Genomic DNA, 24,485 nt, shown 5'->3' with positions numbered 1-24,485 from the left:
AATATAATAGGGAAACAAAATATTTTTCATATAAAAGAAATTGAAAAAAGGAAAATATCTTTAGATGTACGCTTAATGCTTTTATTATTTTCACATCGTAGCTATTAATTTTCGAAACTAGGCGAGTTGAGAGAATGATTCGCATGATGGATTTTAATGAGAAAGCGAACCACAAAGTATTTTTTTTTTCTGAATAAAGTTTTTATATTGTTTTCTAGAAATGAGCACTAGTTGCTTACTTGCCTTCTCAGGCACTTCCATGTGATCACGTGTTTTACACATTTTTTGTTACTCAACAGTTAAATACAAAAAGTTATCTTTAAAATATTTAAATTATATTGTGAATCCCCCTTATTTTTTCAAAAATCAAGAAATTCTCTTTTTAAATGGCTAGTTAAGATCATTATTTCTTTTCTAACAAATCATTATAACTGTTAAAAAAAAATTATTTTCTTTTTATCGCTCTGCAAAAAATTCCGAGAGACGATTTTTATTTTTTTATAACAACATGCATTAAGTTTGTTTCTGTTTAACACTATCGCTTATGATTCGATTCCCAAAATAAAAGTCAAGCTTGTATATAACTCGAATATTTTTAGAGTTTAATTATGATATTTATTTAAAGCATAGTTTCTCCACGTTTTTTGGTTCATTGCTCACTTAGCAAGAGAAAACTTTTTCTCGGCCGGGATAGGCTGAATTAGTAGGGCGTGGCTCCAATGTCATGAGGTCATGAGTTAGATTCCCGCACGACGAGGACTTTCCGTGTGGTAAATGGTGTCTGGTGCATGTCAAATCAGTCGGGTCGCAAAGTCCTCCCTATTCCCATAACAAATCATGATACTGAATTCTGAAATTTCTGAAAGTATGAAATATCAAAAATTAAGTTTATTTATATTTTTTGATAGAAATATTAACAATCTACTGAATCATTTGCAACGGGAAGTTAACTCAACGCATTAACGCAATATGTTTGCTTCGTGTGTTGAAAGGAACGGAGGAAATATTGCAGTGCCAACGCAGGGACTCACACCCCAGTTCTGTCTGTCATGAGAATGACATGTTAGCTCTTTCGGCTATATCTGTATGTACCCATCTGCAAGGGACTAAATGGTTTCATTAGGTGACTCTAGTTGGTGCGGTTAAACCTTGGTTATTTAACCGTATTAGGTGAAAGCAGTTTTTAAACGTTTTTTCTCTCAGTAAACAATTTGAATACCATCTTATTTACAGTTATTTGGTTGTTTTGTTTGAATATAGTAAAATAACCATTTTTCCTAGAAATTTCTAACATTGTATAGACCCTAGTTGTATCGTATTATCGATTACGAGGCACTATCACAACTTAAATGAGAACTAAGTTACTTTCAACACTTTATTAAGCATTCAGCAAATTTGCATACCATTGAGATTCAAGATACCAATATTATGGTTGGACTTAAGAAAAGATGTTTTGATAGGGTAGACCGATTTTTCTTTTCTTTTTCTTCTACTGAAGAGTAAAAATATTGGATTATTAGTGCAGATCGGATAATGCAAACATAAATAGTTATAGGATTCAGTACGATGGATTGCATTAAAAAAAACAAACAGTTTCCTTGTTTTCAAATTCCAGATACCTTTGATTTTAAATCCATGTCAAGAAGTTCCTAAAAAATAAATTCCTAAGAAAAGATTACATAATTGAAAATTCGTTCTAAAAAATCTTCCACTATTACTCTCTCTGTCTGAGAGAGAAAAGAATTTGATTGTTGATCTGAATTTGGTGTCATTTAAAACCCCATCACGATTTTTGAAACAAGTAGAAGATCAACTCTTTTCAGTGGATCTTCAATTTATCTCAAAAATTCCAGTTTTGAGAACACTAATTCACATTTTAATCCAATTTCTTTCACGTAGTTTAGTGCTCATGTAATCCTAATTCTAAACACGTCGTTTAAAAGCGAATCACTTATTCATTCCTCTACTTATCTCACTATTTAAATCCATTATCATTTTATCTGGCTGAAAAACAGTTTCCAAAGAGACAAACTCTTTGCAGTAATCATGCTCACGTTCCATAACGAACATCAAAGAAGGTTTCAACCATCCACTGATGGCATTCTTTCTTTAAAAAGAATTTACGACCCTCTTGTCCTAAACGTGTCCTATCTTCTTTACAGAGGAACAATGACGTCTAGATGTATAGAGTGAGTTTGCCCAGAATGCTTTAGATAAAATATTTTTTTTTTTTACCTGTCTGTGTTTGTCATTTTTAAAATTTATATTTGTGTCATAAATTATGGATCGGTTGGAAGAATTTTGTGATTATTATTATCCTGATTATGTTTGAAAAATCACAGTACTGAGCATGTAAGGTAAATCTACCTTAATTAGATACTTTCCAACATTTGTGTACGTTGACTGAAAAGTTTTTACACCTTCTCTTAGGTAAATGCAAAGAAATCGACAGTTCCTGAATCCTGATTCACCAGATAGCTTGTCTTAAAGAGACTTTCAATAAGCCTTAAAATCATAGAAATAGTCTTAATAAAACCACATCTTAATAGTATTTAAATCTTGTCCAAATCTTAACAGTAATTTTTAAATCTAACTTTTTTTCCTGAAAATTAAATTATAGCGTCATTAGCAATACATATATTTTTCAAAACTGACATTATCACCTTAGATGCATATATGGACTTGAATTGCTTGAATGTAGAATGATGATATGAGCCCATAAGTGTGAAAATCATAAAATGAATTACCTTAATTGAATGACATTATCACCTTAGATGCATATATGGAATTGTTTGAATGTAGAATGATGATATGGGCCCATAAGTGTGAAAATCATAAAATGAATTACCTTAATTGAATGACATTATCACCTTAGATGCATATATGGACTTGAATTGTTTGAATGTAGAATGATGATATGGGTCCATAAGTGTGAAAATCATAAAATGAATTACCTTAATTGAATGACATTATCACCTTAGATTCATATATGGACTTGAATTGTTTGAATGTAGAATGATGATATGGGCCCATAAGTGTGAAAATCATAAAATGAATTAGTAGCTAACGCAAATAGAAAATGCCACATTAATGGTGAGTTATAACTGTAGAAATAACTTATGGAATTTTAAAATGTGTGCGCATTACGATAATGAAATTCTGTCCGATCGCAGAGCTCCTCAACCAAGCCCCTAGTATAGCTGGTTACTAATTTCGTCATTTCGCGAGTTGATATTCCACTCCGAAAACAATTTTAGTTTAAAAAGATAAATAAATAAAATGAAATAAATAAATGTTATAATGTAATCAGTTTTAACTCCACAACATTTATTTAGTAGCTCTTTTATATGACAGAAACATCGAAGAACATAAGTAATGAACATTACTTAATACTGAAAATTTTCATTCATTGAAAAACGCATAAAATAAGCTAACTCTTTTATAACTATGGAAATCATGTTTCAATGCAAAATAAATTGAAATGTGTCAAAATTTTATAGAAATACGAACAATCTCTAATGTATTTTTTTTTTCATGATAAATTTTACTTTCTTTTAAAAAAGGAAGAAAAAACTGAGAAAGCAACGCTGAAAAAACAGATGAGAAAGAAATAGTGTTATTTTCGCCAATCAGTTCAACTGTTTTACAATCTTATATTGTCCCCAAACTTGTTTTTAAGTATCAATTTTTCAAGCTCACCTGCAGAGTTGTGAAACGTATTTTAGGTTAAAACATAAAATAGATTCTTTCTTTACGATCAAAAGCCTACTAGATCCTTTTTCTTTATATCTTAGAAAAATATTTATCCTACAGGACGATCTGCTGATTAGAGAGTTGACCTTCAAAGATATTTCAAAATAATTCCGGCTAGCGTCAAAATAAATCGAAGCTATGTTCAAAAATCTTCTTAAGATGGATCTTTTAACCTCGAATTCTCTAAATTACCTGTGTATACGGTAAGTGACAGAGCTATCGAGATTTTCTTATCGTTAATTATAGAAGATAAGATTGAACGGAACTATCCGGAAGTCGCTGAACTAGATAGAGTAATTGAGTTATCTAACCTCTGACAACTCAACGTCTAGTGGATATGTTTTGTTGAAAAATAGTCATATTTTGAACTTAATGTTCATTATTTATATCTATGATCCATTTATATCTTCCAGTAATATATATAATAGAATAGCTTATCTGTTGCACAAAATGAGTGAAGGAAGTTTTTTCTATTTACTTCAATGTGCAGAAAAATAAGTTGGAATCCTTGTTTGCTTTTTTTTATATCAAAATATTTAATTTCTTCATTCCTAAATATTCTAAGTCGAGAAATTATTTAAATATGAAAGTTTTATGCCAGATATTTTGTTCCATAATTATATAGTTAATATATTAAGTAAGTGTGTTATTATTATCAGCCAAAAGTATTTTGTTGCTTTTTTGTTATTTAGTATAACAAAATATACCTTAAACATATTTATTTAGCAATAAACCTATTACTTCTCAGATATACATCCTGGAGTATAACTTTTATTATATTTGTAACGCAATATATTTTACTTAAAACTATTATATTTGTAAGTTTGTGACAGCCTTAAAAGTTTTAACGTAATTGCAGTTTTATAATTATTATACCTTAATAAATTAATTTAAATTAATATTTTTAAAAATATTACAATGGATTTTCCAATATTTTTTTTCTTCTTAGAGAAAATTGTTGTGATAACAACCACACTGGTGTCTAAAAGTTTAACATATTTTTACACACATGTCAAGTTTCTGCAGTATTGTCGTTGTAATACGTCACTTGCTGTAGCCAAATATGCTAAACCATTTGTTATTTATAAATATTGAAACTCATAATAGTGTAACATGAGACAAGTGCAAAATCCAATTGTTATTCGCACTTGACCCAATAATTTATAAATTTCTTTCCCCTTGAAGATATTGTTAACCTTCATGTTATTAAATACAAAATTTAAACGTGGATTAACTAATTTAACTTCAATTGTAGCATTTGTAAAAGAAAAATTTCCTAAAACGAAAGTGAAAAATAAAGCATTGTCGGAGTTTAATTAAAAAATTTTCTTTTTCCATTATCTCTCTACTTGGTAAGATCTATAAATATTAAGTGCTATTAGTTTGTTTTCCTTTAACAGTTTTCAAGCAAGAATAATTTAAAATTCCGAAAAACAGCCTTAAAAAGAACCATTTATCCAGGCGTGTTGGGCGTTGTAGTATTTCATAAATGGTGACTAATTTTAAAGTTGCTTCGGTCAAACCAACTACTTGTTATTCTAAGTTCAAGTGTCGTATTCACAAACTATCTAGTAGCAATTATACCTCTAATTCTATATCATGATCTGTATTTTAGCTGTATTTTTACTAGGTATTATCCCTCCTAGAAGCAGTGGGATAAAATTAAAACTGTCTTATTTATTTTCAGCTGCGAATGTTCTTACTTTTCAACTTATATCATTTTTTACCAATTTTGTTCATTTAAATACTACTATTTAGCTTTTACAGATTAACTACTTTTCTTCAATAAAATTTTTATCCGAAATTTATCTTTCCAAAAAGAGTTAAATAAAGACATTTTATGAATTTCTGCACGCAAACGTAGTATGTGCGGTATTTCAGTAAATTTAATAAATTTCATATAGTTTGATTTTATATTTGAAACTCGTATGATCTTTCATCAAATTATAGTGTTCAAGATATCACCAATATTTTTAAATTCCTTCACACAGTAACCCTTAAAAGCCTTGGATTTATATTACTTTCATTATAGACTTATTCCACTTTCAAAAATAACAATACAAATGATTCACCATCTGTATATAACATAATTTGATCAAAGCATAGCTATAGAATTTTTCTTTCTTGAAGATATTTTAACAGCCAATGTTTGATACCGAAATACATGGAAATATTTTAACTGCGTCCTAAATATTACGTTTGAGTACCATTTTTTTGTATGTTTTTGATAAAAAATGAAAAATTCTGAAAAATAATAAAATGAATGAGCGGTAACATTACTGCTTGAATCAAAGACTTTTTAATTTTACATAAGTATCCCAGATTCATTATCTAAGACTACTTCCTTATGAATTGACCGACAATAAAATATTGTGTGTTGGAAGTAATTGCTAATTAACCTTGTATGGTAAAAGTTCAACAAGTTCCAGCTTCCTTGATTTAAAAACTAAGTATGAAAAAATAAAAACATGTAAAAAATAAAAGATCTAACCAAATAGCACATCTTTTGTTTCAACGGAACTGAATCACATCTAATTATCTAACTATATTTCCATAGAAGTTCAGCAACAATCTTAACACCATCTCATTTTATCTTATCAAAATTTTCCTACAAGTTGCTAAAAAAAAGCAAGACAAATGTTAATAAAAACATGAAAGCCGTGCCTATTATCGGCCCCCATTAAAGCCGTAGGCTCCCATGCGGTAAATTTTGAGCTTCCGCGAGTTCAATGTCTTTCCTACATCGAGCCTTAAAGCCGCATTTCTTTTCAATTTTTTTTTTCATTGCTCACTGGCTAATTTTTTCTTCTGTAAGTTTCTCCTGTTGCAAATAATGCCTTACCTGATAAAACAATTGAATATTCAGTGTCTTTTATTGCGACGATTTCGATTTTTAAGACTACTTTCTGACGAACAGTTATGCAAGATTCATATGAAGCCAAATCGTGACGTGAATTTGAAATAACAGTATTGTGTCATAGGTTTACAATGATAGCCTTGACGTTTAACATGATAAATATAAAAATAATTTAGAGGAATTCACTTTTTAGGGATTTAAACGCATAATGGATATAAATTAACTTGGAGTTGGAAAAACCCAACCAGAGAAGTTTAAGAAGGAGAAGAAAAAAAAGAGTCACTCATAGAAAACTCTTTTCAATACAACTTTCATATAATGGAAATTTTTTTTTTCGAATAAACATGCACAAATCTTTGTCTTTTGTCGTCGAGAGTTAGAATAATAGCCTAATAACTCAAATTGAAATGTAAACAAAAAACTGACATACTTTAACGTAAAACAGATCTTCTAAATTTTTAACCAGGACAAACACAGTCTTCTACAAACTTCCGAGAATCAAGACCTAGTTAGCACATGGGTAATTTAGAGGGTTTTCCCTTCCCTCCTTTTTCGACTTTATAAATTAAGGAGAACTCCTCCAGACACCCGTCTCGTGTCGTGGCGGGTACTATGGTTACGGGGAAAGGTCACTTCGAATAGGGGTGTGGGGTGAATAGTTTTTTCTTAATCTTAGCGTAGGTCGTCGAGAGTAAACCAATCGACTCCTTCCCTCCTCCATCTCACCCCCATTAGAAATGTGCTCTCGCTTGTTACCATAGCAGCAGACAACCCCCGACTTTCAGTTTGGAGGAGTTCTCCTCAAAGTCGCACTATAGGTAGGTATTTTATTTACGTTGTACAGGAGCTGCACAATGGGCTATTGGCGACGGTCTGGGAAACGTCTCTGAGGATGATCCGAAGACATGCCATCGCAATTTCGATCCTCTGCAGATGGCTCCTCTGCTTTGGTAGCCCTACGACCTGCGCGAAGTCGAGCACTTTACGGTAGAACAGTTTAACGAGAACCGATACCGCGCTACCTCGGTCTCTACGCTGATCATAGTAGTCACCCACCCGCTTACTGACCGCAGTCTGTGATGCTTGACTTCGATGTTCTACTGTGAACCGTGTCTTTACTATCAGTCCACTGCGGGACTTATAGATTAAAGAAAAGTGCTCATTTGTCACAGTTTTAAGACTATATGCATTGTTTAAAAAAAATCTACTTAAAATATTAGTTTAAAAGCTAATTGAAATTATTTAGTAAAAATCTAACAAAACTTTGACATTTTTTAACTTTAAAAATTGATCAATAATTATTTAAACTCTACTTTAGTATTTTAAATAGTATTTAAATTTGAGTTTAAATCTCAGAATATACATTTCTATATTAATTGAACTTTGAATTTTGTTTTGAATGGTAAATGTGATGTAAGTGATGCGAGTTTTATGGGGCAGATAAAATGTGAGTTTTATCTGTTTCATAAAACTCACATTTAAAAAACATTTCAAAATTAGTCTGTTTTAATCGTAAAATGTAAATACTCTTTTTTGATGAAATTTTTTAGCGAAAATGTGAATGCTTTCAAAATTCTATAAATAGATCAAAAAGTTTCAACATTATAATACACTTAAAGCTTAACCAATACTTATTAATGCTAAATATCTTTAATAAATAATTATTAAAATTAATTATTAATTAATTACTAATTGATTATTATTTTGATTTAAATAAAATTTAAAATAACATATTGGGCATTAAATTGACTCACTAATTTGTATTGACTTTTCTACTAATAACAACAACAAAAAATAGCTTCGGGCATCAAAAAACACGATATCAATTATAAGTAAAAAAAATCATGTGATAACTATTACTTATATTTTGATCATTCCCTTTTTTTCTTTCTTTTTTTTTTTTGATTAGACATGCTATGTTTTTCTATTATCATCATGTAAGTGATACTTGTTTATTTAAATACGTCTTTTGTACGCTTATTGTAAAAATGGAGAAATCTGTGTTTTTTTTTTTCTCTCAGACTAAAATCTTTTTAACCTAAATTTTTCGTTATTTTGTTTTTGTAACTTATTTATTTTTTATTTTCAGTTATTCTTTTCAACCATACACCATATCACACGGAAATTGTTTGGAGAGAACACTGATATATTAAATAAATTTAATTAAATCGTAATAAGAGAGAAATAAAAAAACGTTTCAGAAATGCAATAGCTTTAGAGAAGCGATTTGATAGGGAATACTTTACTCAGGAAAATAATATTGAAATTCGCTTAATTAAATGAAATTTAAACTCCTTAACCGTAATTAAATAAAGCTTTGCAGTCTCGGCTTTAAATTTTGTTGTTCATAAAATGATCCCCCTGTAACATCACCCAGTTTAATTCGATTTTTTATTCTATTCAGAAATCTAAAAAAACAATATTTATGAAAAGCAAAATAGCTAAAAAAAATTTTAATAATATCAAATTTCTCTCAAACAGAGCTTTCGCTTCCTAATTAGCTGAAAACGATAATTAGAAGTTTAAAAAAAAAGACGATAAAATCGAATACCAGTTTAAACCCTGAGAGCATTTTCGAATTAATAAGTTTTGCGTTATAAATTTTAAATAAACTATTTTTGTCACTTTTTTTAATATTTTTTTTATTTTTTATTGATCGCTATTCGGTCTTTTAGACAGCTAAAATAAATAGAAATTAAGAAAAAATAAAAATATGTAATAAATAGAAATATGAAATAAATGGAATTATAAAATAAATAGAAATTCGAAAAATTATCGCTAGTATTGCCAGTTTCTACTTCTTCTTCCTATTATTATTATTAATCGTAATGCAGCGTCTTAGAGAAGTATATATAAAAAAAAATTGGAATTAATAAAAGTATGAAATAAATAAAAATATAAAATAAATAGAAGTTGGGAAAAACTAACTCACTAACAGTAAAATAAATTATAACCTTGATGGAAATCTAATGACTAACGAAAAACAAGATTGCGAAAAGTTAAATACTTAAAATCTGTGTTAGTAAAAAAGCTACTCACTTAATCAATAAAAATTAAATAATACATTAAGATTGTTCTCCTAACAAGTATTACTTCATCTTTAATCGCTACATAGTATCTACAAAACAATAAGCAACACATGATGCTAAAAATAACTACAAGTAATCAAAAAATAACAACTAGAAAATCTAAAAAGAAGTAGAATCCGAACGAGAGGAGTTGATCGTTTGGAATGGCCTTGGGATGCTCTTTCGGAATTGTTTATTCTCGTTCCTGCCCTTGACATTGAAGATTCTCTCTTCTTATTCAGTGCGTTCAACTCGTTTTTGCTACTTCCCACGAATACCTGCTACTTATACATATTCTTTTTCTCTCTCGACCTACCAATTGTTACAGCATAGGTAAATTTAACCTAAAAAAAGAATATACACCGGTATTTAACCGATTGTTTGCAATTTTTTCTGCTCGTTCTGTGCCGTTATGAAAGTAGAATTAAAAGGCCTAATACTATGTAGAAATAAACACGCTAATAAAAAATAAAGAAATACATTTGAACTATTTATATTGAATACAGATTTAAAATAGTAATGAATAGTTAAAATATATATACGCATAAAATACCTTTTATTACAGTCTTAGGAAAATCAGCTCTACTTTGAACTATAATATTGGACAATTTAAAAATAATCTGGGGCAATTTTTCTGCAAAATTAATAATCTGTTAAATTGAACTACGTTTCTGTTGAACAATAATAACGTGTCACCGAGTTTAAGAAACGCAATAATAGGGTTTAACCTAACATATTCAGAGGACGCTGTAGCAGGGAAGAAACTTTCATGGCAAGCTCTTTTTTATCTCTGCAGGTATTTTAAATTTTTAGAAAAAAATGAGTTCAGATAATTATAGTATAAACCAGGAAATTTTGAATGCTAAATGCAGACAAATTATTGCAGGATTGCTCCTCCGAGCGTAATCCCGTAAAATCCTGCCATAATTATATTTTTTTCCTTTTTTTTTTGTAATGTTTTGAAAAAAAATATTCTTAACTTTGGAAATTTCATAGCTTAATCTAGGTATACCTGAACTAAATTTTTCTATAATTTAAATTTTAGACTACTTTTGAAGAGAATTTGCCACGAAGATATAGCGTCCTTTTGATAAGTTAGCATATTATTGTACTTAAACTTGGTGATACGATTATGAGTTGGTTTTTGAGCTGTTCATTAATTTTATCTTCCCTGAACGTTTTTTTTTTATTTGGAGGGGGGGGGGTATTTCTACAATAATTTTATCGAATAAATATTACAATTATTTAAAATTCATATATTTCTTATTTATGGAAAGAAATTTACTTTCAAACTCTTTTATAAATCAGGCGTTTCAAAATTCTATTTTGATATCATGAATTTTTATACTTCTGTAATGTACAGTGCTCCATAAAAATAGCTGACCACCCTCAATAACTTTTGATCTAACTATCGGATTTTCACGTTCTAGGACTCAAACTTAGTGTTTCGAGGGGGTAATCTCAAATATGTTAGTTAATTATTACAGGCGATATTTTAAGTTATGAAATCAGACACAAAAACATACTTTCTCTGAATTAACATACCTTTCTTTTCGATGAATTCGGATTTCAGACACCCAAACTATAGGGATAGCCGCAATTTGGGATAGATGGTCCCCATAGTTTGGTCAGGAGAGCGATCCAAGGTTTGGACCCCATAATGTTAAGTTTACTTTTTGCGTATTTCACCATATCTGAGAACTTTTGAAGCGAATTGAAAACTTTTGCACAAAATTATAAAATTCATTTATCCAAAAATAAATCCATGCAAAAGATAATTTTTAGTAAATATTTATTAGTTTTCATTATTTTATTTAATAATAGTCGAAAAAATTTTGAATTGGAAGGTGTAAAATTTTTAAAATTATTTTAAAGTATATAATTTTACATGACAAAATACAGAATTTGAGTGAAATCGGTTAAATATTTCCTGAGGAATCGAAATTTAAAAAAGTCGTGTATTTAAAATTCAATTTTTCAGATACTCTTCGACCAATTTTGCTCAAATTCTGCATTTTGCTATGTAAAATGACGTATTTTAAAATGAGGTAAAAAATTGTACACCTTAAAATTAAAAAATTTTTCGATTATTTCTGAATTAAAAAAATAAAAAATAATATAGATTTATTAAAATTTGTAAAATATTCAATTTGATTTAAAAGTTCTCGAGATAAGGCAAAAAAATAACGCAAAAAGTAAAATTAACTTTATGAGGTCCAAACTTCGGTCCATATTTCCCAGATTGCGGGAAATGATAGAGGTCAGAAATCCAAAACCGTCGAAAAAAGGGTATGTTTATTCAGAGAAAGTACATTTTTGTGTCAGATTTCACAACTTGAAATATCGGCTTCACTAATTAAGTAGCATATTTGAGGTCACCACCTTGAACCATTAAGTTTGAGTCCTAGAACGCGAAGATCCGATCGTTAGATCAATAGTTATTCATGATGATAATTTTTTTCTTTTTTTTTGGCGCTCAGTACAATTTCCTTTTTTCTCCTTTTTTTTAAAAAAAAAAACAGCCCCCTTCTTAAACTTACATACTAATTGTTATTATTTTATTAAGCTAAACAGCTTAGTACTTCTTAACAGGGAAAGAAAAACAAGTTTAAACATGCTATTTCACACAAAATAGCTTATTATATGCTATAAAGGTAATCGAATCTATATCTATATTAGCAAACGAAAACAAAAAATATGTAATTTATCCTATCTGAGTATTGGTGCTATCATTTTACTTTGCCATTTTAAGCGCACGTTGTTAAATGGCTCTTTTCAATTTTGTTTTATTTTTTTACTTTTTCCTATACAATAAGCAGGAGACTGAAAATTGACGATATTCATTTTATTGCAATTTTAGTACAAGATCTAATTTCTCACCCACTTAAGCTAATTCACTTTAAATTTTGAAAAAAAAATTAAACATAAATAAAAAAATCTGATTTCCAATCGAACTTACCTCTTTATGTTTTCCTCGATAGGGAAATCTAAGGCAGTGAAATTATTTCTGTACTCTTTTAATTTGTTCCCTGATTCAATTTTGAAAATACTTTTTATCAAGTATTTAAAAAATTTAGTAAAAATAAGGAAAAAATTAAAGCGTTTTGAAGTTGCAGAGGGAAATCGTAGTGTAAAACAATTTAGAATGCAAAAATTCGTTTTAGTTATGCATTACTGTACTCAGATTTAATTTAATTTTATATCCGTCACCGAACAGGCGACCCAATTTCGAGTTTACGACTACCAATGTTAAACTCTGTGGCCTTAAAGTTAAAATAAGTAGTTAAACTTCGTAACCCAATCCAGAAGACAAGGGAACTCCTGGATAAAGTATTGGGAAAAATGGAGACATTTACCTTCGTTGAGGTCTTTTTTGATGGAACTAATCCGCATACACGAAGAGGAAAACCTCGAAAGCCTTCCATGGTTAGCCTAACGGTAAGGGGACTCTAACTCATGATCCATCCTCCACTGAGGATATTTTAAGTCAGCTCTGTGGTCGGTGCGAGCCAAGTGTGGAATTCGACCATCTATCGCTGGGAGTCGAACCCGGGTCACCTCATTGGGAGGCGAGTGCTCTATCCCCTGAGTCACCACGGCGCTGTGCACATATATTAACATTTCTTTATAATCGTGCTCTCAATTACTGAAGAAACTCAGAGCTGATAAGTTCAGTTATAATATAAAGTAAGATAGAACAGTTTCATTCGAAAAAAAAATTGCACAGAATTTAAATGTTTATTATCGAAAACGTCTGGTCAATATATTATTAAGTCTGTATATAGACCAATTTCTATGCTTAAATTAATATATCGATTTATTTTATTTCTTCTTTTTACGGCAACACTTTTATAAACAAAACTGGTAGCATTTTCAGTTGAAATACCTCTTTTCTAACTTTTTTTTGTACTTAATTTTTAGTCAAACACGTATAGTTGTATTTAAATGAACGAATATCACAGATATTTTTATTAAAATTTACACATTTCCTATAACATTCTACATTAATTATAGATCTCAATTCTATTATGAATTTTAAAGTTACGAAATTTATTTCAATATATTACCATGGTAAAATTTAGAAGATATTAAATTATTTTTTGCGAAAATATAAAACTGTTTTAAAAGAATTATGAAAATTCTGAATTTTATCGAAAACACGACGATTATTTAAAGTAGCTGTAAAATATACTGCAAAAGATTTTTTTTTTCAGAAAAAAATGACACCAGTCAAATATTTTCTTTTTATTATCCAGCACTTTATGCTACTCTTGTGTACACGAAAATTCCATTTATTACCCTGGGGAGTCCCCCTTCCTGCGAGAAATAGAATTTATTAACTGGCGATTTAAAATCGTCTGCTGCTTAAATTCAGAGGAAATGTGTTAAAGTGATGAATATTAAGCTCGTAAATTGCTCTTGGTAATTTGGATCCATAACATCGTCTGCAACAGCAAGCAGCATTATCTATTTTATTCATCTCTGAGACTGAAGCACGCCGGATTTGAGAAAGGGTGAAAGATTCAAAATATTTAGGCCACTAAAATCATTATTTGTGTGTTCTAAAATAACTCGTCTAAAGCATTCGCCATTGTTCTATAATCATAGATGGGTATTTCTTGTTTAGCATTCTTCTTTATCACCAGTTTAAAGGAACTTCCTCTAGTTTTATTCAATAGAAAGATGGTATATTTCTTCTTTTTTTTTAAATTTTTTTTCTGATTTTTTATTATTACTTTAAACTCAACATTGTTACATGTATTGCAAAAATTTAAACAGCAATATCATGATCAGGCAATTTAAAATCTATCAGACTTTCAGGGAAATATAATTTTTTAGATAACAGTTTAAAATGAATTATTTAAATGCGTTTTTCAAAATTATTATTTAATGCTAACTTTATTCAATTTAATTTATTAGATGAGTGATTCATAAGTAAATTGTAGAAATTAATGTTGATCAATCACTTGAAACTTAAGAATTTTGGTTTATAAAAAAATGTTGCTATATATTGCGAAATAACTTTTTTCGTGGTATAGAAGGGATCATAATACATATAGAGTCATGCAAACGAAAGTTGAACATGATTCCCTAACCAAAGATATATTTAACTTGCTATAAAAATTTTATAATAAAATATTTTATAACCAGAATTCATTATTGAATTTAAATTCAACAGATTTTATATTCAAAACAACTCAATAATAAACAGAAATTGTTATTACTTTATTAAAACTTCATTCGCTTCAAAAATATACAACAGTCATCATGTTTCAAGAGTTCAAAAATAGGCGTCCATTTTCAAGACTTGGCAGACGTGCAAAGAAGACGTGTGAGATTGTTATTAGTTTTCTTTTTTTTCTTTTCGTTTTGCTATTGATAGACATTATGCTGTTCATAAAACTGTGTATAAAACTTACCCTGCTAGTAAATAATTCAGTCAGATTTACAAATCAATCGCATTTAAAATTTATATTTCAATCCATTTTAACCTATGAAAGTCTGCGTAATGCAAAGCAATAAATGCCAAATTAACTGACCAATTTAATTCAACATAAATAAAAAAAATGTGCGTTGTGCTTTCTTACACATTTCTTATGCGCTAAATATTTTACCGTTAGCTTATAAAACGTAATTAATAATATTGCCAAACATATTTTAATCTAAGAGAATTTAAAATTATAATATTCATTCGTTAAGATGTCATTTTAAACATATTCTTGGTTTGAATGTTAATTAATAGAAATGCTGGCGGTACTATAGTAATAAGCGGCAATTTATCTGAAGTAGACATTTTTGTATCAAACTGTTAATTAGTATTAGTTCCAGATAAATACTTTTCAAGTCTCCGAAATTTCGACCCGATAACAGAACAACATACATAAATGTCTTCTTGAAAATCATGGGTTTCTCACAACAAACGCTTTCTTGAACAATTTTAATTTGTGGTTTATCATTCTTCCCACACCCTTTAATTGTTCCATACGAGAACTTTTGGCATTTTTAATTTAATCATTTTTTCTTGCTAATATCCAATTCTCGATAAATAATACTTTTTAAACAGTTTTCAAGTCTACCTCAATTAAAAGCTGTTTAATTACCAATAAAATATTGATGTAGGAATAAACAATATTTGTAGGGGGAAATAATAAATTAATCATATAACTATTGAAATAGAAATCGGCAATTTTTTCCAATAAATATCAAGATTAATTATTTAAAAAAAGTATTGAAATTGGAAAAAGAGAATTTTTCCGGCGACATAACTTGATGATTCCAGCTTAAAATCTGCATCCATAAATAAAGTAACAGCATATTTTTCTCACCATAATTTTCAAAAAACATACCCAATACCTAGATTAACAAAACATAAACAACCGAAACCTCGCTACTACACTTTATAACAAATCGTATTCGCTTGCTACCAAAGAAAAAAAAAAGAAGAAAAAAGAAAGAACGAAACATTTCCCGGTGACGTTTCTGCAAATCCTACTCTTTGCCCAATGAAAATTCATGAAATATAATCGTCAGAGTGACGTCACGCAGATACGAAGCAATCGGGCCGCCTATTTTTCCTAAGTTGTCAGAGACTTTGAAACCGGGGACCGAAGTGTTTTCTGAATCCCTACGAATGCAGGTGGTTCCTTGAAATCGTGCTGTCATTTCTTATATTTGTTGTTGTTGTTAAGCCGGCCGGAATTTTGTGGTGCACCGTTTGTTTGTAGGATACTGTTTATGTTAGGTTCTTCATGGTACGTTCTTTTAGTAAAAGAAATCGACGCGGTGAACTGGTATGTGTTTATCCCGACGTTGATTTAATTAAAAGTTGTGATCCTAACGATATAATGTTTTCTTCTGATGATACTATGGATCCTGATGTCATGGAGGAATGTCAGGTAAATAAATCTTTTCCATAAATTTGTGTATTGACTAAATCATATGGGTAGTTTATGCTTGCTATAATTGTGTCACGTGTCAAACAGTTTTAGACGTTCTGTGGCATTACATTATGTTAAAAAACATTGTAAAACATTATATCGGTTTTATTTTTGTGTTCAAGTTAGTGGAATTAAAATACTTAAATTCAAAAAATGCTTACTTTATTTTTATGTAAAGAGAAATACTTCTTAGTACAGTTACGAACTTAACATATTTCTTATTTATATTTTAATCTGCATATCCACACTATTGGAAGAAAAATCTGCTTTTGTTGTACATTTTTAAATATTTCAGATATTCAAAATCCTACTTGCCCACAAAGTACAAGTAACATAAAATTAACTTTATTTCTTTATTATAAAAAAAAAATCTTTGTTGAATAATCTGCCATGAACATTCTTGAATTTTCAAATATTTGAAATCTTACGTGCCCTGAGCATAAGTAGCATAAAATTTTCTTGGTTTTAATAAGAAAAATCTGCTTTTGACTTTCATTCTTAAATTTTTAATTATTTCAAGCGTAATCCCACAGAAAATTCAAAAGTAATCCCACAGCATCCAATTATCAACTAAGAGAGTTATTGAGGTAAAGGCTCCGCCATTTCGGCATGAAAGATCATTGTTCTCAGCATTTTGAACTTTCCAGGAAAACTGGCATCCGTCGATTTGAAGTTTAAAAGTATAATAATAAGCAAATTGTAAGTAGCCCAATATATCAGTTACGAGCTGTGTTAGGGGGTAGAGCGTTCACCTCTTAATAAAGTGTAGGAAAATATCCTCAGAGTGGTGGACGGATCCTGAGTTAGAATCCCTTTACCGTCTGGCTAACCGAGGGAAGTTTTCGTGGTTTTCCTGTCTATGAAATGCAAATGCTGGTTAGTTGCTTCGAAAAGTCCTCCACGAAGGCTAGTTTGTTTCAATGCTTGATGCAGGAGTTCCCTTTTCTTCTGGGTTGGGTTCAAAATTACAAGGCTATGGAGTTAAATATTAATAGTCTAAAACTCCGAATTGCGGCTGCTATTTAACACCGGTTATATATCAGTTATAAATATTTGTGCCTTAATTCTAAAACCTATATCTAAAAGTAATTAAACTATTAGCCAAATGTGACTCAATTTTGGGAAATTTCAAGCTGCACAAAGCATATTTAATCATGTAGAATGAAGTAGCTAATTGAAGGAGAAAATATTTGCTTTTTATTTTATTTGAGAAACTTGAACATTTTAATTTTGGATAAGGATTGGACAGAAGTGTCTACAGAAGCATAACTATATAAATGTTAAATATATACATTAAAAAAATAATTGTTTGCCAAGTAATAATTGTTGTGGAAATTAAATACTAATCAATACCCTAATAAAGGTGGTATTGATTTTAGTTCAAATCCAGCATCGAGTAGAAATTTCAGTTTTGCGTATTTCAGTGATTTTAATAATTATTTGTATGAAATCGCCGCAAATAGCCTTCTTGAAATTTGAATTGAATCGGATCATTTACTTTAGAGATTTATCAAAAAAATATAAGTCAGCGTTTGGTAATTCTAAATTGTAAAAATATTAAAACAATGCTTTGCTTAGTCCATCCTTTTTACATATTGTAAAATTTTTGTTTATTTTACGTTTTTCCCAAATAGCTAGCACGCTTTTAATTTTGTTAAAGATGTCGGTTCCAAAGTTTGACGATTTCTCCCACTTAGCATCTTTGCTTGTTTGTTTATTCCGGAATTTGACAAAAAAAATTACTAAAACTTCCAACTTCTTACTTTGATTTAATTAACCTCTTCAAATTGACATTATTTTCAGTAAGTATATTAAATAAAACTAATAGTAACCGACCTACCCCTGAAGGAGTTTGCGGATAAGGGTTTCACCCGTTGTCACGTGAACAAAACCCTACAAAACTACAGAAAAGTAAAATCAAAACTAAAAAGATTGATAAACATAAGAAAAATCTCAAAATCGAAAAGATAATAAAAATAAAACGGAATAAAAATTAAAAGTGCTTAAAGCATCTAAGTGAATAAAATTAACCAACAAGAAAAGTTTCAAAAATACAGGTAAAAACTTAGTAAGGTAAGGTAAAACATCAAATGGTAAAAAGATGAAAAATCACATTAAATACAAATAAGACTAAAATAAGATTACTAACATATTAAATAAAGGTGAAATTGGTAAGTTCTATTAAATGCTGTTAACTCAAGAAGAAAAACAATTTCAAAACAGTGTAATTACAAAAACAATTTTCGTAAATTTGTATTTACTTAAAAAAGTAACTTCACATTTACTCAATTATTTTAGAATATTTTGTTTTTAAATATACGAGCAAAAGATGTAGAAAAATTTAAATGAGAATATTTGAATCAGAAATAATGAAGAAAAAACTAGATATTCGTTTTCAGTAATTACACGTTTCACGCTCACACGTTTTTCTTCGATTCTTAAAAGAGAATCGAAGAAAATGTTAGATTAAAAAAAGGTTAGGCCTTTTAGGTTTACTATTCATTTAAACGACTGGATATATTTTCCTTGTTGTGTTTTCTTTTTAACTATGCCTGAAAGAAAATCTTAAGGGAATGTTTTTCTTACCTGGCAATTTTTTAGATTTCCTAATATTGATACTTTAGTCAAGACATTTTATTTTAGTTCAACTAATTTGCAGAGCTAACAAATTATACAATTATTTCATTAAATATTGAAAAAGATATAAGGTAAAAAATAATAGTAATTTTTCTATTTCCTTTTTTCTAATATTATAAAAGTATTGGGATAAACAGGAATTTCAAATGAAAAGTTTTTAATAAAATTGCCCGCATAACTCGATGACTTAAGGAAAAAACTGTAGAAATAAAGTGAAGCACATAATTATTTTGAATGAAGCCAGATTATTTATCAGTTATATTTTGTGCCCTAAGAAAGTGTCTTTTAGTTATGAATACGCTTCATTATTCGCACAGAAACAATAAATATATTACTTGCAAATCATGCATGTATTTCATAATTTAAAATTTTCATTCAACCTCGTTTTACTAAACTAATCTAAATAAAATTGGTATCTAACCATTCATTCGAGCATGAGCTAATTTTTCAATGTAAGATTGAAATTTAAAACCAAATAAGTTTCTTCCAATAATCATTCACTTTTTAAAAAATTTCATAGTAGCAAATCAAAGAATTATTTTTTTTTTTTTGAAGAAAATTATACCTTAATTTTAAAAAAAAAATTTAAAATTATGGAATTTTTTTTGCGTGACTATATTGAATTATAAAAATAGTCGATGGCTGTTTTTTCTTTTTATCAAAATTGCTTGTAATTTGTCTTGTACGATTTGGTTTACAAAACGATCATGCTTTGGTTTATAACATGAACAGCGAAGGCAGTTATCATTCTCAAACGCGACTTTAATTTTTTTTAATTGAAATGTTCATTATTATGCTATGATTTTTCCAATTGATACATACTAAAAGTACTCTTGAACTTTACGAATGGATTGTGAAATACTTGTGTAATTACTTGCTTGTGATTTTCACAAATATATTTATAGCCTGAAGATTATGAAATGCAATTTTAATATAGTTGTTGCTGGTTGACCAGGCAAGTTTTGTACTACGCTTTTTACAGTCTTAGATATTTTGTATAAACATTAATTCCCTCGTCTAAAAACATTTTTTTTGCCAAAGATTAAGCGAAATGTTAACATATAGACTCAATTTTAAGAAATGATATACTGAGAACTGAGCTTGTGGAATGCCAAATGTAATAACTTTTAAAAAAAATCGAATACTTTTTTATTCAGTATATTTTCTAAACTATTATAAGTAAAAAACGCGCTACCGTTTATTTGCAATTTTAATTTGTTATTTCTCTTATTGTTATCATTATGAAGTTGTCAAAGAAACCACTTAACCTTTTTTCATCTTTGATTAAAGGGGGATTTTATTTCTTAAACTTGAGGATGGTTCTGACATTTAAAAAAAAAAAAAATAATTCAAAATGAAAAGTCAATTGGGCAAAACTTTATTTTCCAAATCAGTTCATAAGATTTTTATAAAAATTTTAATACGTTATTTTTATGAGCTCTAATCATATCAAATAATTGAAATATTTTCTAAATTAGTTTGTAAATTTTTTTTAAATAAGTGAAACTTGTAAAAACCTACTATGAAGATCTTGATCATCGAAAATTTCGATATTGGTGAAGAAAAACCTCTTCTCATAACATGGAAACTTGCAATATCTTTTCTTTTTTGTTTTCTACTGATAAGATTTAAAAAACCGGGTTCTAGAACAGAGAAGAAAAAAAAAGAACTCCATCCTTCTTGTTGAGAAACGTGTATTACGTAACAAAATTACCGTAACTTACTCACTTTGACAGTTGTTTGATTTTATCTGATATTACATTTACAATAATTATATTACTTCTGTATTTTAAAAGCATATCCTTTACAATGTATTAATTTCCTTTTTTTATATACATGAAAAGTCTGTATTTGCGGATCTACAAGAGGAATCAGTTCGTAAATTGTGCAGAGCGATGTTTCTAAAGAAAAAAAAAAAACTAAGTTATACGATGAATCACCAAGTCACACTACATTGATACTCCTCCCCAAATTCTAAATCTTTTATTTTTTTTCAAACATTTTAAAAATAGTTTTCTGTATATGATGTATTGCTTGCAATATGATATTTCCTTCTTACCTTAGAAAAGCTATGCTTTAAGGATGAGATTTAGGCTAAAAAAAATAAAAAAATTTTTTAAAAGTTTCATAGCTCTCCATCATCTTCGGATGATTGACCTTTCTTAGGTAAACACTAGTCCTTCGACCCCGAGGTACTCTATTGATCTTTTCTGTTTTTCGATTGTCTTAGTTTTGCTATGATTTCGTTACTTTGATTACGTTATATCATTTAGTTTCATGTCAAACAGCCGATTTCGAATTTGGTACCAAAGCCTTTAAACTCTACTCAGATGTCTTAGTTGAGTATGATTTCGTTACGTTGAATACGTTATATCATTTTATTAAGTGCCATTAAACTCAACACAAGTGTACGAAGGTTTAATATGCTTTTACAATAGACATATGTGTAAAATATGCTGTTTCGTACGTTAATCTGCGTGCACTTTAATCGATAAATTTTCTTTTTTTTTATTGAATCTTGCAATTTTAAGTTTTCCGTTGCATGGATGTGTTAAATTATTACGAACTACGTTGATCAACTGACGTTTGTTGTAATATCGGGAGCAAGTTTTTTACTAAGATAAATAAAATAATTTTTTTAAGCAAACTGACGCCATCTTTCCAAAATGTTCTCTGAAATATGCTTTCCGTATTTTTTTTCTTTCTAAGTCGGTAACAGTTGACCACATTAAATTCCAAACGGACATAACATAAAAAAATGCGAAAAATGTCGGAAATTTAAGTATACATTGAACTGTTTACTTAAATAAAGACTCCTAAGTTAGAAATGAATATTTGAGAACATTTTTTTATTAAATACAGGGTAAACGAAACATGTTGTAATACAAAATTTCTTATTCAATGTGTTAAATGCAATGTTATTAGTTCAGGTGTATACCCTTTTATTAAACACAGATAACATGTTAACCCTTTCTCTGCTGCATGCATGTGCTATACATGTTTAGGAAACGTTTTCTGTTTTTATACCTGTTAATCCGATTAAATCAAATTGATCACATTTCAGACAACTATTATGGAACAACAAAGAAAAGTATGTTGAACAATTAGTATTAGATATGGGAATACCATACTCGATTCCCATAGTTATTTTCGTTTACATCTCAAAGAAATCTGCCTCCAATTATTAGAAACGAACATCTGACCCAGTTTGTCTCGGTAGAACTGAAAAGAAGATAATATTCATTCAATTAAAACAAATCTGTGTTGAAACTTTAATTTTATCACCTCGAATATTAACAAGAGAGCTGTATCACGTATATCTTAATTTCTGTTAGATGAAATAGGTTATTTGAATACTTAGGGCTATAATGACGATAAATTTAGCATTTTCCCGTTTCGTACTGACATTTTTCTAAAAATCAACTGTCTTCATGCTATTCGATATTAGATCTTAATGGTCGTTAAGAAAAAAAATGAATATAATATGGGGCATCTTTTCTTTCTTTTCATTTTATTTTGATAACCAGGATAAATGACTCTAAACACGTGAAAGCCCTAAAGGATTACAGAAATACTTGAACACTCTTTTAGATCGCCTTAATACACTTGACCTTAGTATACAAGCAAGTTCGCTGCATTAAACTTGAATATGTTTCCTTTACATTTTCCCACAGTTCTCCCGAAATTTTTTTTCCTCTATCGCACCCCGAGGGTGAACAAAAGCAAAATATCTATACACATTTAAAACCGCCTCCATGTTATTCGCTGAACGAATTAGGTTTTTATTTATTTTTCGAAGCTAGACTGTATAAAATAATCATCTTCTTTTCTCATTCAAAAGGGGAATATATATATATATATATATAATAAAAAAGGTTGAAAGATTAAATACTCGTATATGTGTATGACCTGGTGGAAGTTATGAATCGCGTACCTCCGGTTGTGAGGAAGCACGAACTTGAACGCGTTGGAATTCAGTTGGCCGGCGGCGTTTTACTTGAAAGTTCAGTGTATAGTGGTGTAGGTTTGGGATTCACCTGAGGCCGCTTGGCCAGCTTTTGACGTTTACATGGGAAAGTTACTTTGTCAGTTAAATGACAAACAAAAATTCTTTTAGCGGCATTCCGCTTCAATTTAAAAAAAATATTATCTTTTCCCTCTTTACTTGCAATCCAAGTTCGACATCCTGAATCAGAATGCTGGACGATTTGCGAAACATTTTTTTTTTTTTTTTTACAAATGTTGATGAGTTACATTTTTATCACTAACACCCCTCCACGATCAAGTTCGATGACTGCGTGTAAGTTACTCGTGTCACGCTATGTGACCATTTATATAAATGGTACCTTTTTAATTAATTACGAACATCACTTGGAAGAAAATACCATTAAAGTATATCATCTGTGTAATTTCAAAGAGATACGAGGAGAAAATGGTTCCACGTAATCCACTTATCTTCCAATTTATTGGGTCGAAGAATTGATTTAAAAATTTTATATATACAGTAAGAGTCCATTATAACAACAGTTTACAAATGCAGCTAAAATCGCCGTTATAGCGAGCGTTTGAAGACATATTGAGCGTTGTACACATATTTAATGTTAAAATAGCAGAAAAAAGACTTATCTTTTGATGTTATTGATAATACTAAATATTGATTTTAACAGTAAAAAAAGGAAATAAATGAGCATGTTAGCAAGTTCGAATTTCTCTAACGGTACCCTCCAAAAAGTTGGCACTTGCTATAAAACTAATATTCTGAAAGTACCAGCTAAACAAAATGATCGTAATTTTGACATGAACTCGAGAGCGATCGATCTCTAATTCATTACTCCCAGAGGTATAATTTGTTATGGGGAAATGGAGGACTTTGTGACCCGACAGATTTAATGTGCACCAGTCATCATTTACTACACGGGGAGTCTTCGGCCGACTGGCTTGGCGCAGCATGTCCTCATCTGGACCTTGCGCCACTAAACCCTACATTCAATCAATCGGCCGACTGGATTCGAACTCCCGTTCCCACGAACGTGAGTTTAGCACCCTGCCAACCGGGCTATCCCGGCCCCAGTGTTTGTATTACTTCTATTTTATCACCTGCCCCAATTTTACACTTAAAAAACGTCAATTTTGTACTACTCAAACAAACATTTAGGCTGAACTGAAAATCTCCTAGTTACCTCTTCTGTATGAATTTTTGGTAGGTTTTCGATGTATGAAGATTCAGTAGTT

General features: G+C 29.5%; 1 protein-coding gene across 5 annotated transcripts in view; it reads left to right on the top strand.

The window, feature by feature from the left end:
* Window positions 1-24,485, top strand: part of LOC107443979 (cyclic AMP response element-binding protein A) — a 202,078-nt gene that overhangs the window by 118,734 nt on the left and 58,859 nt on the right. For 2 of the 5 annotated variants that reach the window (XM_043040056.2, XM_043040055.2), the window contains exon 1: window positions 16,243-16,574. The exons of 2 other annotated variants lie outside the window; for them this stretch is intronic. In XM_043040056.2, coding sequence (XP_042895990.1) covers window positions 16,428-16,574 — 147 coding nt within the window. In that variant the 5' untranslated portion in view covers window positions 16,243-16,427. Of the gene's footprint in view, window positions 1-2,049; window positions 2,190-16,242; window positions 16,575-24,485 lie in introns of those variants that run through there. One more of the 5 variants, XM_043040058.2, reaches the window with a different exon arrangement.

This window comes from Parasteatoda tepidariorum, chromosome X1, assembly GCF_043381705.1.
Source record: "Parasteatoda tepidariorum isolate YZ-2023 chromosome X1, CAS_Ptep_4.0, whole genome shotgun sequence".
In the NCBI taxonomy this organism is placed as follows: domain Eukaryota; kingdom Metazoa; phylum Arthropoda; class Arachnida; order Araneae; family Theridiidae; genus Parasteatoda; species Parasteatoda tepidariorum.
The sequence above is the reverse complement of the archived record's forward strand: the minus strand, read 5'-3'. Positions and strand labels throughout refer to the sequence as shown.